General features: G+C 47.7%; 1 protein-coding gene across 1 annotated transcript in view; it reads left to right on the top strand.

Annotated features, from left to right (window-relative positions):
- LOC129387180 (serine/threonine-protein kinase haspin-like) overlaps window positions 1-3,621 on the top strand; it is a 56,943-nt gene extending 53,322 nt beyond the window's left edge. The window contains exon 6 of the mRNA XM_055075920.1: window positions 2,673-3,621. Within this exon, the coding sequence (XP_054931895.1) occupies window positions 2,673-2,913 (241 nt within the window). The 3' untranslated portion in view covers window positions 2,914-3,621. The remainder of the gene's footprint in view (window positions 1-2,672) is intronic.
- The last annotated feature ends 13,341 nt before the right edge of the window (window positions 3,622-16,962 follow it).

Raw genomic sequence — 16,962 nt, 5'->3', positions numbered from 1 at the left:
TAATCTGTGCGACGCGTTCATACTTGTCCAGCCAGTCTTCAATGTCTTCGAAGAATGCACCGCGATAGCGATCGGGAACCAGCGGATGCAGAACGGTTACCTGTTGTGGACTGGGAAACCGACTGCTTTGGGGTGCTTGTGGTGGACTGGTTTCCGCCATTGCGAGGTGTGTGCAGCTCCCGGAGAGAGGTGGTTGAAGAGTGGAGAACTCCGGGGCAAGGCCTAGCAGTCGACGCCTAAAGCGATGCACGGGCGTCGTAACTGGTGACAGTGCGTCCGGGCTAGATGAACGACTCCCAGAAGGACTCTGGCGCATGAGACGCGGTCAGTACCCTGCACCTCCACCAGTGTCGCTGTACAACGTGGACAGAACACAGAGAGACGTTCTTCACGAACAACAGGACAATCTGTTCAAAAACCAACAGAGCAGAGACACGTCTTCTTCGTCATCACCCAATCTCACTCTGACCCACTAGGCGGAGTCCGATAGTGCTCCCATCGTCGACGTCGTCTGCATAGAATACACGCGTCAGTATCAATTTTAGATTGTTGGTTTCAACAAAAAGGTGTTGTCTCGTTAAGTACGCGAACTATCTTATGTCGGTTGCACACAAAGTATTTGCCATGATTGAGCATTGAAGAAATAAATGTCACCCCCGTTATAATATATCCCTTGTGTGTATTAGAACTACCGGCATAATCCATATCAAGTGAATGCCGACGTTAATGCGATTACCATTGAAGCAACGTAGCGGCAAGCGGTACTAACGGTAAACCTAACGGTAGACCTAGCGGCAAACGGTAAACATAACGGCACCGCCGAACCGCGTCCTGTATGAACCGCGTTCCTCCCTCACCCTTTCCATTAATACCACTGTGCCATCTGGCCGCGATGCCATGCGTTAATATATATTCAGACAGGATGACGTGGGTAAGATTGCGGGTGACACCAGAAAAATTATAACGGATTTTCTTTGTCATTGAAGAACGGCACATACCTAGCGGAGCAAATCGCGCGACCCCAGTTGGCGTCAAAGAGGTTCACTGAAGGGCAGCACATATCCAGTTCGCAACTACCGAGTGAATCAAGTTAACAGGAAATACTTTCATTCTAGTGCGGACCGTACCCCACGGAACAAACCCAGCTACCCAAGTTGGGCGTAAAAAAGTTTAGTTGAAGAGCGGCACATACCCATTTACCAAAGTCGACGTCAAGGAGTTTCATTAAAGTGCGGCACATACAGTGTTGGACATAGCAGGAGCGGAAGTTTGTGGTAAGTAGTTTCATTGAAGAGAGGCGCGTACCCACTGACGCTTGCCCAGTGACGCAAGTTGGCGTGAAAAAGTTTCATTGAACGCTGAAGCAAGGTACCATCAGCGCGTTAGCCCGATGCTCTGGCCGTTAGATTATGAACTACTCAGCAATTATGGGGTACTGAAATTGGTGGGTAACCGGTTAGAGACAGAGATACAAAGCCAGCCAGACAAGACCCGGCAATGTGCGTGAAATATCAATAAGAATAACTAATCGCAATAAAAATATCCGAGAGAGATGTTCCTGCGAGATATGAAATGGCATGCACGCTTAGAGTGTGTTTTGTATTTGTAATGATCTGACACGGGAAACAAGCACAGTCGGATAGGATGAGTCTGGTACCGACAGCTTCCGAAGCCCTCGTCATGCGAAATATATTAACTGTTGCTGAAATTTTCTTCTTCTCTACATGAATATATGGAAAAAGGTTGTAGGAATTTGAAGGTGTCAGCACGACCGAGGCGCTACATAAGCGAAGTGCACTCCGATGTGGCAACAAGCTTTACGGCCATATGTGTCTTCCGCGCAGCCGATCAAGGCGTTGTAGCGTGCTTTGGCCTTCCAACGACATCTCGTGGATATTATCGCAAGACCTCACTGGCATGCGCAGGAAAATAAGCAAAATACTATGAGTGAGCAGAAGCGGGCAAGAACAGTATCTATTTACTATATGATTCAACCAAATTAGTCGGAGCACAGAAAACCTTCGGCTAATGAAATTCAGGGGACAAGTGCCGATTGAATTTGTGCGTACTCCGGGGCTACGCGGGAAAAAAACGAAACATATATGCAAGAAAATGCATGAGGTTCCTCTTTTGCTGCAAGCACTGGAAACGTCTCAGATGTGCAATTTCCAACTACGCTAAATTTTCCCGTTGAGTCTGTGCGTGAGCACCTTGCAATGAATGTAACAGGAAAGGCGCAGCAGTGAGTAAGAAGCGACGCCTTTGTTTTGTTGAAATACAGTTTTTGGTTCCGATTCCTGCCTGAAGCGCAGGAAAAGGAGGGGTAGAGGGCCATTTATTTCTGGGCACTCGCTACAACGGCATTGTTCTGGAAAATCTGGAATCTAGCAGGTAGTGAAAAGCTTCTGAGCTAAAAAGGTTTACAATGTAATCCGCAACAGCGTGATTACGTTGTAATATTTTCCGTTACTGTAGCGAGGAAGTTCAGCCCCCTAAATAACCAGTACCTCATAAAAAGATAGGCAAATCAGCACAATATTCCTTCCCTGACCTCGACGCATCATTTCCATTTCTGCGTTAGGTTTGATTAAGGTACAAGCGGCAAATGGTATAATTGTTATTGAAAACATAGGGCTTTTTTTCGTTCTTTACATTTGCTTGCATGGTTGCAGCGAGGACCTGTCCCGGTTCTACCAGTGGACCAACCTGATTTACCTTGAGATGCTCACCAGGATGCTGGTCAAAGCGTACGAAGAACGCTTCGCCGGTGCCACTGACGAGGCCGAACGGCAGGCGTGGAGTGATGTGTGCTTCTGGTTGAACGAGATGCCCCACTGCGGCACCACGTGGAACTTCGCACGCGAGCTCATCGTACCTAGTGCATGGTCCACTACGTCGCTGTCATCGCTGTGATGTCACCTGTCGGCAAAATAACGCGGAGCGAGTCATAGGGCAGCGAGCCACGTCAGTTGGCTAGAATGATGCAGTCCTGAGATTATTAAAAAAAATTCTAAGCAAACGAAGTCGCACATAAGAATATTTATAACTTGTTCGTTATGACATACGGAATTTGTTAGTGCGACAGATTTCGGTAAGTTCGGGATAAAGCTCCTTATACTTATACTTATACGGATAAGCTCGATAATACAAAGCAATTAGGTATTATAATGCGTGCGCATACATCCTACCCCTGGATATATACGAAGGATACGAACAATCAATTCGTGCTAGAGAGTTTGATTTTGTCGTGTTTCAGCTGGGTTTATGACTTGAGCATGCGGGACAGAGACAAATGTCAATAGGCGATTCCTTATAGATTATACCATTTCTTGTGATGTGCCGATGTATGAGTGATGCATGTTTCGTCTTTAGTAAATTGTGTTTTGTACAAGGACGAGTCGATTGAAAATTCAAAATATTAGCTTTATCGTTATTTACTAACTCACCCTAGACGTGTAGCTTACGTTCTGCCGACCCGTTTCATCTTCTACCTTTTGAATAATGCAAGAAAATAAAGTTCGCAGAATTGTCGTCATCGCATAGTGAATAGCCCTAATATTGGACTTGTATCGCTTTACCTTCAGCTACGATTGCTGCAACTCAGTTTTAAAGGTTGTTCACATCCTCAGTGTAGCCGGCAATGCTCGCTGGCGTGCACGCTGCATGGTGCGATGCTTTCTTGCAGCTGGGTAGTGAAGGGAGAGCAGGCAGCAAATTCTGAATGTCTAAGTGTCAACAACTCCCGAGTGGTGTCGATCGTAACGCAGTGCATCAGAAGAGTAATAAGATTAAAGAAACTATGGAAGGCGCTACCGGAAAACGAAAACGAGCATCGCATATTACGGCGACGAAGTTAGAAGAAATTGCTGCATAACTCATTTCACAATCACTGTCGACGCTAATGCAATCAGCATTCCAACAATATAGGCACCGCCGAAACGTGTCATGTATGCACCGCGTGCTAATGCCCGGCTCCTCTCTCGCCGGTTGTCTCCCGACATGGTTGGCCATTTAGTGGCAGGTGCCCCAATTCCCCCGTTCTTCTCCATGGCCTCCTAGATTGCACCGGTAGTGCAGTAATGCTTGCTAATGATGAAAATTATTCGCTCGCTTCCCGCGGGCACTTGGGGCGCAGTGCTTACTCTATGGGCTCCTGCGTTTGATGAACCCGTGTTAAGCGGGTTTGAATTGGCTCACTACTAAAAACATTACGAAGTCTTTTAATGCGTTCACATTCCTAGGGCGTTTCAGGCACCTTCAGGGGGCCAACTGTCTGTTTCTATGTAATCGTCTTCCGGCCTACATGGGTCAGCGTGTTGCCCGTGGTAGAATGGGTAGCGCATCGGGTACCTCTACTGAAGCAACATGATTCTAAACCAGTCATTGAAGAAATAAAACGAAGTACACCGACCAACATAGAAGTGCTAAAAAATGAAAAATCTAAAAGACGTTTCGGCTTCGCTACGGAAAATCGCGTCTGTATCTGGAATCACTGGAGATACAAAAAACACGTCACACGCTTAATCGAAATGAGGGAACCCTCCCCCCGTCATACACGCGCTGCTTACGTCACGTTCTAAAGCATACATAAGCTTCTATGAACCTGCCGTCATCCCATTGTGAACAAGGCTTCCGTAGCGAAGCCGAAGCGTCTTTTAGATTTTTTCATTTTTTAGCACTTCTATGTTGGTCGGTGTCCTTCGTTTTATTTCTTCAATGCTTCATCCCGACCAGACGGGCTTCCGTCGAACCCTCGATTTCATAAACCAGTCATTGGACCAACTTGGGTCACTGAGTACGCGGGAATGTGTATGTACGTGCGACTCTTCAACAAACTTCTTCCACGCCGATATTGGTCACGGTAGATGCGGAACTGGGTACCGCTGATGGAAGAAAGTCTTTAACGGCAACTTGGGTTACAGGGCATGTGCCAGTTGATGTTCCCCGCCGACATATGTCATGGGGCATGTGCGAGTAGAGGTTAGCCGTCGACTAGGTTTACAGAGCTTCTGCCAGTTGATGTTAGCTGCCGAATTATGTTACTGGGCATGTGCCAGTAGAGCTTAGCCGGCGACTTACGTCACTGGGTGTGTGTCAGTCGATGTTAGCCGCCGAATTATGTCACTGGGCATGTGCCAGTAGAGGTTAGCCGCCGACTTGGGTCACAGGGCATGTGTCAGTTGATGTTCCCCGCCGACTTATGTCCCTGGGCATGTGCCAGTAGAGGTTAGCCGGCGACTAGGGTTACAGGTCATGTGCCTGTTGATGTTCCCCGCCGACTTATGTCACTCGGCATGTGCCAGTAGAGGTTAGCCACCGACTAGGGTTACAGAGAATGTGCCAGTAGATGTTAGCCGCCGACTTATGTTGCTGGTCATGTGCCACTAGAGGTTAGCCGGCGACTTGGGTGACAGGGCATGTGTCAGTTGATGTTAGCCGCCGACTTATGTCACTGGACATGCGCTAGTAGAGGTTAGCCGGCGACTTGGGTGACAGGGCATGTGTCAGTTGATGTTACCCGCCGACTTATGTCACTGGGCATGTGGCAGTAGAGGTTAGCCGGCGACTAGGGTTACAGGGCACGTGCCAGTAGATGTTAGCCGCCGACTTATGTCACTGGGCATGCGCTAGTAGAGGTTAGCCGGCGACTTCGTTGACAGGGCATGTGTCAGTTGATGTTACCCGCCGACATATGTCACTGGGCATGTGCCAGTAGAGGTTAGCTGGCGACTAGGGTTACAGGGCACGTGCCAGTAGATGTTAGCCGCCGACTTATGTCACTGGGCATGCGCTAGTAGAGGTTAGCCGGCGACTTGGGTGACAGGGCATGTGTCAGTTGATGTTACCCGCCGACTTATGTCACTGGGCATGTGCTAGTAGAGGTTAGCCGGCGACTAGGGTTACAGGGCACGTGCCAGTAGATGTTAGCCGCCGACTTGTGTCACTGGGCATGCGCTAGTAGAGGTTAGCCGGCGACTTGGGTGACAGGGCATGTGTCAGTTGATGTTCCCGGCCGACTTATGTCACTAAGCATGTGGCAGTAGAGGTTCCCCACCGACTTTTGTGACAGGGCATGTGGCAGTTGATGTTACCCGCCAATTTACCTCACTGGGCATGTGCCAGTAGAGGTTAGCCGGCGACTTGGGTTACAGGGCATGTGCCAGTTCATGTTGCCCGCCGACTTATGTCGCTGGGCATGTGCCTGTAAAGGGTAGCCGGCTACTTGGGTTACAGGGCATGTGCAGATGAAAGTTTGCAGATATTGTATAGCTCATGCACCTTACTTGTAGCAAACTGTCATAAGGACTTGTAATTGTCATCCTGATCTATTAAAAAAACTACACAATTAAGTGTGTGCACGTAGTCAGATTGTCAGCACATTGCGACACGTGTGTAACTTTGGTAATTTCTCCCTTTGGTAAAAGAATGCACCATTCAGAGCAGACAGCGGGACCTCCTAATGTAAGGATTCACAATACCAAAAAGATATCACATTGACGAGATTAGTGTGTTATCACTGTGTCGATATCTTTATTAGAATTATGATTTTTTAGGCATCGGCGTGATAGTTGGCTTGTGGGGATCTCTGTAGTAAATGTGAACAAATCCTTGTATATTAGTGCCGTGTCTCGTCACTTCTGTCTGTTCATTTTTGTGTTTGTTTCATGCTGTACCGTGACTGTACCGTGCTGTACCATTCATGCCTTAACGCTAGCCATGCCAATACATATACCATGGTAGAAAGACTACCCAGCAATTTTACTAACAAGTCAAGATCTTCGTAGCATACAGGTGCTTTGCACGCCGCACCACCAATAAATGCAGCATTAAAGCAGCACACTCGTCTGAGCTTTGTTTTCTTAGCAGCTACCAGCAAACACCAAAGCAACAGACCGTGGAACCATAGACTATGGCTAAAGTTTCGCAAGTGTCTATAAGGTAATCGTAGATGTTTTACGGAGTCACAGAAAACCAAGAAAATCATATTATAAGCCGTAGTGCTAAATTGTTTGCATTGCTCTTCTGAGCGCTATCCTACTCCTGAGTTGGCACCCTCTTAAAGCTGCTCAGCCACCAGCTCACTGAAGTATTGCCATATTAACTGTCTTCTTCTAGGTGTAGATTTCAATCGCCATGCGTTGTCTGAAAAGCAAAGCAAATGTTCAAACCTACGCCAGTTGCCTCGATGAGTTCATTATGCAAAATCAGGTTTACTCGAGTTTTCTGGTTTATTTTTTTATGAAGAAAGAAGATGAAAGGGCAATACAAGCCTCAGCTAATCCAGGGACCAGCACCTTCAACTTTGCGGCCACTCTTTCTCTCTACCCGCCCCTTCTCACCTCGAAACTAGCCGATGCTTCCCCACACATTTCTTTGTACCAAGGAAATGTCAGAAAATGTGGTTAGCTCCCTTAGCTACTGCTGCTATTTACTTCATAAAGAAAAACAGGGCATACTTCCATATGCCATTAAGCATATGGAAACATTGGGGCCTCTCCTGTCTTCTTCCTTCTTCCGTTGGCCCAACACTGTCCATATATATGCATATGTTTACGAAACAGCCAATCTAGGCTGTAGATGCAAACAGTCCCATTTCACAAGATTCGTCGTGGTGCCCCTGCCAAGCTCTAGCCAGCAGTAGGGTTTAAAACAGCAAGTCAAACAAAACTGGTGAAAATCCTATGATTACCAACACATTTCACTTTGTGTTCCTTTATTTTCACGGAAAGGTGTCTCTTTCAATAAGCACCAGATGAATTATGCAAAGAAAACACTGATAAAACAAATTCTTATCACTCTGTAGGCGCTGATATGATATATACTTAATAAAACTGCCAGCATGACAGCCCGTGTATGAATCATAGATATAGAGCAAGCACAGTCACAATGAAGTCGATTGCAGAAGACCTCCCTCCGAGATAGGCCAGAGCAAACCAAAATCGCATATGAACAAGCTTCACAGCCCATTTATTACCGCAGCGATGCTGAGGAACATAATTCTGGACGAAAAACTTATAAAAGGTAATAAACAAACTATAATGCGTGCTACATCACACTTTCTGGAGTGATTGTTTTCGAGTGCTTGACTAAAAAGTGGCAAATCATTTCAGCAGAAATGCAAAAGGGGTGAACATTTTATAGAAGCAAGAAGTCATCCAACCAAAAGTAGCATAAAGCTTCATGCTGAATTCAATTGAATTCTGGGGTTTTACTTGCCAGAACGACGATTTTATTATGAGGCACGCCGTAGTGGGGGATTAATTTTGACCAGCTGGGAATCTGTAGCCGAAGCTTCATGCTACTGGCGGGTGGGCGACTTCTCTCATTATGCAAAAGACATGATGTGGCACTAGTCGGTGTTACAATATGATGAGTGGTTTGGTTCGTATTCTATTCTTGCTAAAAAAGTTATAATACTATTGTCTTGAGTAGAGAAACCCACTAAACACTGATCTCGGAACAAAATTTTCTTCTACATCAATTCTTGCACTTAATGGCGACGTTCAGTTAGCAATATCAGGATTCAAGTGAATAATTCATTCTCAAAAATATGTCTGCTCCTTGAAAATAGTTATTTTACATATTTTTGTGATAAAAGAGACGTTGACATGCACGATGCCTTTTATTATACCTGGTCCTCCTGTACAGTCTTTGAGTGTTCAAAAACTACCTAAATGCATTTCTCTACTGCATCTGGCATACTGCGCAAATCACACAACGAGGTGCAAGGCCTGACTAGGTTTCTGTTGAAGCCATAAATCTACAACCCTGTCAAGCAACACGGCTTTTAAGTTGCCGTTGTGAACGACAGACGGCCAGCCACTGGACACAAGGTCACCTACACCACCGTGCTCTTTATGTTTGGCTCTGTATTTCTAGTGGTCCCCAATCAAATTGCACATGCCCAACTACTGCTGCATGCAGCTATGCAAGCAGTGCACTGCCGTCCTCAGACTTAACACAAACAGGGGGGCAAGCGGCCGGTGTGACATGTCAGCGTGATGAAGCGGAACCAGCTGGAATCGAGACAAGAGTGTCGCTGGGTATACGATTCCTGTTGACAGTAGAGTAAGCTGGCGATAATTCATACTTATATTTCGTACTCTCAGTTCATTCAACCAAATTAATAAATTTTGCTTCGCCCGCTGTGTTTCCCAGTTATTTAAAAGACAGTTATTTCAAGCTGCGCCATTCGGGTAAATGTATTCATTCACACTTCCTGCTTGTCCATGTATGCAATATCAGGTGGTATAGTCACTTCTACTGAAAATGTCCGTATATATATCTTTAATACAGCCCAAAATAAAGCCATGATCCTGCGCTCGTCAAAGCGGCAAAAACCACAATCAAGAAAACTCGCCTTGCGGGAATAGAAAACTTTGTTTTGAAGCCGCATGTTGCAAGAAAGCAGTCACAAATCTTCAATTTACTTTCAAAATATGATTTAATGGATATTTCATTACAGATAAGCTGATATTAGCCTTGAACGGATATAAACCTTCACGCATGATGAAGGCCGTCTTCTCGCGGTTCATTTCATCAACTGAAATCTGCCACTAGCCGGATCGAAGATCAATGGACGAGATGTATTTAGCTTCATACAAGCAGTCCAAGGCGTTGTCGACGCGTAGTAGTGGGTAGACGTATTTTCGAGTAATCGTGTATAAGTGGCGATAATTGACGCAGAAACGCCAGGTACCACGTTTCTTTTTCACAAAGACGACAGGCGAGGCCCAAAGGCTGGCTGATGGCTCGATGACCACTTTGCGGAGCATTTTGTCCACTTCTGACTGGATGACTCTACGTTCAGCGTGCGATACACGACAGAGACGCCGACGAATAGGATTCGTTTCTCCAGTGTTTATACGGTGGTTAACAATAGATGTTTGTCTTAAAGGCCTGTCGCCGAAACCAAAGACGTCACTGTACGATTCGAGCAGCCGACGTATGTCGGTGGCCTATGCAGAGGTGAGGTCAGGTGCAATCATTTTCGTGAAGTCATCTGTTAGGCAACCAGAGCTGTGAGCTGCAATTCGTGCTAAGAAACAACTTTTGCTATTCAGACTCTCAATCTTAAATTCGGAACTACTAGAAACTCTGGCTAAGAACATGCGGCTGGAAGCGCTTGAGGATACAGGCTTAAATTCAGAAGCGCTAGAAACACGTCGTTATTGGTAACAATGACCACCGTATGCAGAATAGCAACATTCCGTTTCAAAAGCGCATCGACAATACGGCGAAGCACATAATCACCGTCAGGAACCTGTGGCGGTGCGGTCAAATTGAGCTAAGCGACTGCCTCGGGTGACAGACGCACATCGTAATGCGAGCACAAGTGCGGTGGGCCTGTGCTCGGAGCATCGGCGAATTGAGGCAGTTCCTACTGAAGAACGCCGGTTTCGCAGTCTATGAGAGCAGAATAATTAGATTAAAAGTCCGATTCAAGGATAACGTCGTGAGGGCAGTTGTTGATAACAGCAAAGAGAAGAAAAGTAGGGAGGCTGGCTATACGTAAACGCATGGTGCACATTCCAAGAACAACCAGCTCGCCCCGTTGGCCACACGAAGCACTCGGGCACCTGCTAGGGTGAGGACCTTCCCTAGACGTCTACGCAGGCTTGCACTCATCACAGATACGTGGGCTCCAGAGTCGACAACTGCTTGGACAGGTGCGCCGTCTATTTTAACGTCAATTACACTGCTCTTTGTGGGCATAGAAAAGCTTATTTGCTGCAGTAATAGGCAATGCAGCACCACCTCGGAGGGCTACATTTTTTAGTTTTCCGAAAGGGTGCGGCAAAAACCCACAGCGGACGAAAAGGGACGTGTGTGCGAAGAGCGGCAAGATGGGCGACATGTTTGCTGCGAACGAGACTGGTGTCCGCACGGCGATGGTGAGCGACTGTACCATGTCTTCCTAGCAAAGATGTCGGCGCTGTTAGACTCGGTGGTGGTAGAAAAAGTCCGGGAATTTTCATCAGCACGGCGCAGCTTGGTCGGCATGCGAAGTGTTCAGGGCTACGAGTTGCGACAGTATCGGGAGACATGACCAATTCGACGATAGGTGAAACATATGGCCTGGTCGTCCGCAGTTCTCCACTCAGTCGGGTTTCGATAACGCGGAGAGAAGCGTAGGGGTAGAGAGGAAACAGTAGAAGGGCGTTCGTTGGCTCTGAAGTTCTCTACAGCATAGACAGAATGTACACCAATGTTTTCATGTTCCTAACGAACGATATCTTGTACGAGGGGAACTGAAAAAGGGCTAGGATCAGGGCTACGCGAACAGAAAGCTGCGGGTGCCATCGAATCCAGCCCACGTCGAACGATTCGGACCACGTCCTCTGATAGCGACGCATGCTGCTGTGCGGGCTGATCTCCACACGTCGACATTGCGGCACTATTGGAAAGTCTGGCGAATGGTTGCAGGATGCGTCGGCTTTTGGCCTGCTCGAATTGGCACTTTTTGATGATAGCATCAAGCGTAAACCAGCTTTTGCACATGAGAATATTAAAGGCGTCGTCAGCAATTCCCTTCAGCACGTGCCCGACCTTCCCAGCTTCTGTCATATCGTGACCGGCTTTATGACAAAGCGTGAGCACGTCCTGGATGTAGGAGACATCCTCTGTGGGGGATTCGGCACGATATGCCAATTCCTGCTTTGCGCTAATCTTACGGCCGGCTGGCTTGCCAAACAGTTCTGTCAGCTTCTCATTACATTGGTCCCAGCTGGTTAGCTCTCCTTCGTGGTTTTTGTACCGTACCTTTGCCGTGCCTCTTAGGTAGAACAACAGCTTAGCTAGCATAAGCGTAGGGTCCCATCTGTTGATTCCACTCACACGTTCCTACATAGCCGCCCACTCTTCAACTTCAGCGTCATTGGTCCCGCAGAACGTTCCAGGGCCCTTGGGTTGTACAAACACAACTGAAGGGGAGAGCGACGTAGCTGGAGACGGTGACGTTAGCGGTGGCAGCGACGTTGATCCCGCAAGCTCACCTATATTATTGGTGGAGGCGGTGATGTGACGTCCATTGTGGAGCTCCGTTTCCAGACGTGGTACCCCACACCTCCACTAACATGTAACAGAGATGTTGGGAGTTATAAAGACTCTATTTAGAATATGTATAGAAGCAGAGTCAGAGTAACTGGAAAGTCTGGCGAATGGTTGCAGGACGCGTCGGCTTTTGGCCTGCTCGAATTGGCACTTTGTGATGATAGCATCAACCGTAGAGCAGACAGAATGTACACCAATGTACACTCTAACAATGTACAGCAATGTACATTGTACATTGTTGCCTGGCCAGCAACAACACGCAGCAGCCAGCGTCTCGCGATCTTCCTTCTTCTTCTATAATCCTTCCGTAACAATATGTTGCCCCAAGACATATTCACACCTGCATCTGATAATTCAAACAAAATTCTGGGGCATCCTCGTGCTTGAATTATCTGAAGTCTACTGTATACGTAAGTTGTCACTCCGTTGATCCACAGACGGATGGCGAAATCTAAATTCGCCAAACGTCTCCACACAAGCTTGCTTGCCCAAGCGAAATCCCTGAGGGCGTTCTATGGTGCGTGCCGAAGAACATATCGGCGGCTGAGTCCTTTGAATGTCCGGCTACTGTGCTGGAGGCCATCTATTCAAACACAGGCAGGTGGAACTATCGTATAAATTTATTTAATGATAGGTATTAATAGGCGCAGTGAATTGTTTAGAACACGAAGTCGCGATAAAGTGTAAAGCAAAAAAAAAAAAAACAAAACGAATGTGTTTACAAATCCAGATAAGCAACTTTCCCACACTAGGGTCTTGGTGCAGCTCCCGCATCCACTACTGTCAATTATAGTCTAGGGTCGCGACAGCCAGTGTGCACTAGCGCGAACGGTCTGATGCAACATGTTCATGCCGCCTCATCAAGAAATCTTGAAGCCATTGGCGAATGTGACGACGAAATGGAGTTGCTCACGGGCAACCGCCTTTGAGTCTGGGCCACGACAACTGACTACGCATACTGTCAACAGGTGTTGGATGCCCGGCCACTCACTCGTGATAATTGCAGCCACACGATGCAGCTTCGTGGCGCTAACGGTCATGCGGGCCACTGGCTCCCGCATTGGAGTTAAGTCTCCCAACGGCTCTACATGCAGTTTCAGCTGCAAGTTGCGTAACAAATGTTCAACATTCAATACGGTGTTGAGAGCATTAATTTATCTGTGAAATCAACCACCGCCTGATTATGGCGATCACATTCTCTGCATTAAAACTAACTGTAACAATAGGTGCTGTAGCTTTGATTTACCAGTCACTAACTATGCTTAAAGGAATGTTTACAGAACACACGACTCGCCAGTGAACTTGGTCGCTGCATGTCAGTGGCAACCGCCTTATCTGTACGTGACACTAATTGTAAGAGTAAAATTCGGTAGCTTTGATTCACCAGTAACTCCCTAGGCGCAAAATCACGTTTACAGAAACGACGACTCGTCAGTGAACTTGGCTGACTTGTGGCCATGCCGACCACCGTCCCTGCACTTCACACTAATAGTTAAAATAAAGCGCGGTAGCTTTCATTCACCACTCACTTCCTATGCTTAAAAGTAGGTTTACCGAACACGCATCACTCGCCAGGGAACTTGGTGGCTGGATCACCATGCCGACGACTTTGTCTGTACTTCACACTAATTGTACCAGTAAGTGCAATATATATATCAAAACGTTTATTTAAAAGAAAAAAAATGCAGAAAGCGAGTGGGTGGAGCCCTTAGTCCAGGGCCCCACTGGCTTGATCGGTCCGCCATGCTTGGTCGAGGAGTGCTAGTTGCATCTCCCGATCCTCGCTGGCGAGCCAAGTCTCCCACTGCTCCCTTCCGGAAAGTTTGCTGGCTATTTTTGGTGTATTAATTTTCGGTGGCCTGTTCTGGCAGTCCCACGTAATGTGGGCGAGAGTTGGCCGGCCTCCGCACCAAGGACAGCGAACGCTGTACAGCGTTGGCTGAATGACATTTTCAAATAAAGGTTTGGAAATGTGTGCGTCTCTATTCGGCGCCAGTCATAACAGTCCTGCCTGGATAGGTCAGGGTGTGGTGGACTGTACTTTCTTCGCTCGCGCCGCTGGTGCTCAAGGATGTCTCGTGGTAAAAAGGGGTTTTCGTCAGAGTGGTCGGCCGCTCGGTTGACAAAAGCACGAGCTGCGCCATCCGCTCTCTCATTGCCCTCGAGTCCTGCGTGACCCGGGTACCAGATGATCATGTGTTTCTGCGTTAGGTTGGATCCTAATAGGTGAGTGGTGCTGTGTGGTAGCCTCCCGGTGAGGAATAGTCTACATGCGACTTGGGAATCTGTAAGAGTTATCGACGATTGTCCCAGAGCGTCCTTAGTTTTAATAGCTAGCGCGTTGGCTGAAGCTTCTGCGGTATTCGCAGATGCAACTCTAGCAGTGGCGCAAGTCACAAGCCCTTGATTTGCGGCCGCTCCTACCACTGCGAGGGCGTATTTGTAAGCACCACATCGAGCGACATCTGTGTAGACTGTATCCGGGTTTCCACCGAATTGCTGCATTAACTTTCGAGCTCGAGCAATTCTACGTCCCCGGTGGTATTTCGGACTCATGTTCTTAGGGATTGGGGCTACTATGATCCTTTCACGAAGGACTCTGGGCAGAGATTCGAGTTCTTCTCCCGCATACTGGGGACGAGTAGAGTAACCCACGCGGCAAAGTAATTTTCTGCCAGAGGAGGTTAAGCTAAGCCGCTCCAGTGGAGAATGAGCGTCGCTGCCCGTAGCTCCTCGTAGTTATTGTGAATCCCGAGGGCCAGCAGGCGTTCAGTAGAGGTTCCCTGTGGTAGGCCGAGAGCCGCTTTGTACGACGTTCTAATCAACGCATCTAGGGCCTTTAGTTCTGTTTTCGTGGGGTCCTGGAAAGGGAAGCTATATGTGAGACGACTTAGCACAAAAGCCTGAACGAGCCGGATCGTCTCTGTTTCCTTGAAACCTTTTCGGTGATAAGTTACTCTACGGATCATACGGAAGATCTGTTTCGCCGTAGTCCTAAGGGTTTTAATGGTGTGGTCTACTCGTTTGTTGCTTTGCAGCCACAGTCCGAGGACTCGCATATTCTGGACCTCCTTTATCTGGCTGTCTCCTAGAAAGAGGTTCACCGGCTCGTGAGTTTGACGGCCTCCACCTCGTATCCTGATAAATTCTGATTTATCGGCAGCGCAGCTCATTCCACTGCTGCGAGGGAAGGTTTCAACAACGGTCGCTGCTTCTTGCAGGATTTCTTCTTTTTGTCCTAACGAGCCGCTGGTTGCCCATAGGGTAATCTCGTCTGCGTATAACGCGTACCCTAGCCCAGGTATGACGTCGAGTGTTTTGGCTAAGCGTCTCATGCCGATATTGAAAAGGGGGGAGAGTATCGCCCCTTGCGGTGGACCTCTATTGGGCATGGGAAAAGGGTCTAAGCGCGTAGTGCCAATGCGTATTGTCGCGATGCGAGAGGTCCGGAAAGAGCGGGCGTAATCATAGATTCTTTATCCACAACCGATGTCATTTAGCTCAGATAAGATAAGTTCATGTGAAATAGTGTCGAATGCGCTTTTTAAATCAAGAGCCAGGACGAGATGCTCCGCACCAACCGTGGTGTTGCAAAGAACTTCTTCGCGAAGTAGCAGGAAAACATCTTGTGTCGACAAATGTTGGCGAAAGCCGAATATGTTTGTGGGAAATAGGTTGCGGTCTTCAATGTAAGACGTGAGACGTGTGTGGATCACCTTCTCAAATAATTTGCCAAGACAGGAGGTTAGTGATATCGGCCTGAGATTTTGTAGATCATGAGGTTTTGCTGCTTTCGGAATAAGCACGATTTTGGCCTCTTTCCACTGTTGTGGAACTACGCCCCTCTTCCATATCTGTTCATTAAAATACCGGGTAAGCTGTTCTAGGTGCTCGTCGCTCAGATTCCGAATCATAGCATTTGTGAGCTGATCTGGTCCTGGAGCAGTATTTCTCTTCGCAGCTTGCGCTGCCGCGAAGAGTTCTGCCTTAGTTATCGGAGCGTCTAGCACCGCTTTTTCTTGCCCTTGGTATGGCAAGGTGCATGGGGCAGTGATTACTGCTCCTACGTATTTTTCTTTAAGCTTAGTGAGGAGGGCCTGATCTGTTCCTGAAAATTCTCCGGCAAGCTTTTGAAGAGTGTGGTTATTGGCCGTTTTTGTTTTTCCTGGTTCCATTAAGCTGCGAAGTGTCGCCCATGTCTTGGAGGTGTGTAACGTTTCGCGAAGTGAGTCGCAGAAGCTCGCCCAACTCGCTGTCTCTAACTGCTGTGCGTAAGCGTTTGCCCGCTCTGATATTTCAGCAATTCTGTGGCGCAGTTTGCGGTTAAGTCGCTGTTTTTTCCATCGTTTAGTTAGCCCCCTTCTGGCTTCCCACATATGTAGCAGATGGTTGTCAACTACCGGCGTTTCCGCTGTGAGCGCTAGCCGCTTAGATGTTGCTTTATGAGCGCCTCGTATGTGTGTTGCCCACTCTTCAGCGTTCTCAGGTGATATCTCCGGCATGGGGATTTTGCGATAATTTACCGAATTCGTGATTACCACATGGCCACAGGGTCGCCGAATTTTCGGGGAGCCTACCGACACGCTGATAATGAATAGGTCACTGCCTGGATTCTCTCCTAGATTGGTCCAGAATACCTCGTTGACATTATTTGTGAATGTGAGATCTGGAAAGGTGTCTGCACTGACGCTGTAACCTAATCTTGTCGGGTTTTGAGGGAGAATGGTGAGTTGGAGATCATATGCTTCGGTTGCTCGCTCGAGCTCCCGGCCTTTGGGGGTGTCTGTTCGGTAACCCCAGCTGGTGTGAGGAGCATTGAAGTCCCCAGGAAGCAGTAGTCTATCCTGGGTGCCGGAGTGACACATGACGTACCGAATGCTGGCCTCAAAATCGGCCCTCCTTTCTTTA

This window comes from Dermacentor andersoni, chromosome 2, assembly GCF_023375885.2.
Source record: "Dermacentor andersoni chromosome 2, qqDerAnde1_hic_scaffold, whole genome shotgun sequence".
NCBI classification, from domain to species: domain Eukaryota; kingdom Metazoa; phylum Arthropoda; class Arachnida; order Ixodida; family Ixodidae; genus Dermacentor; species Dermacentor andersoni.
This window is presented reverse-complemented; position numbering and strand designations above follow the sequence as displayed.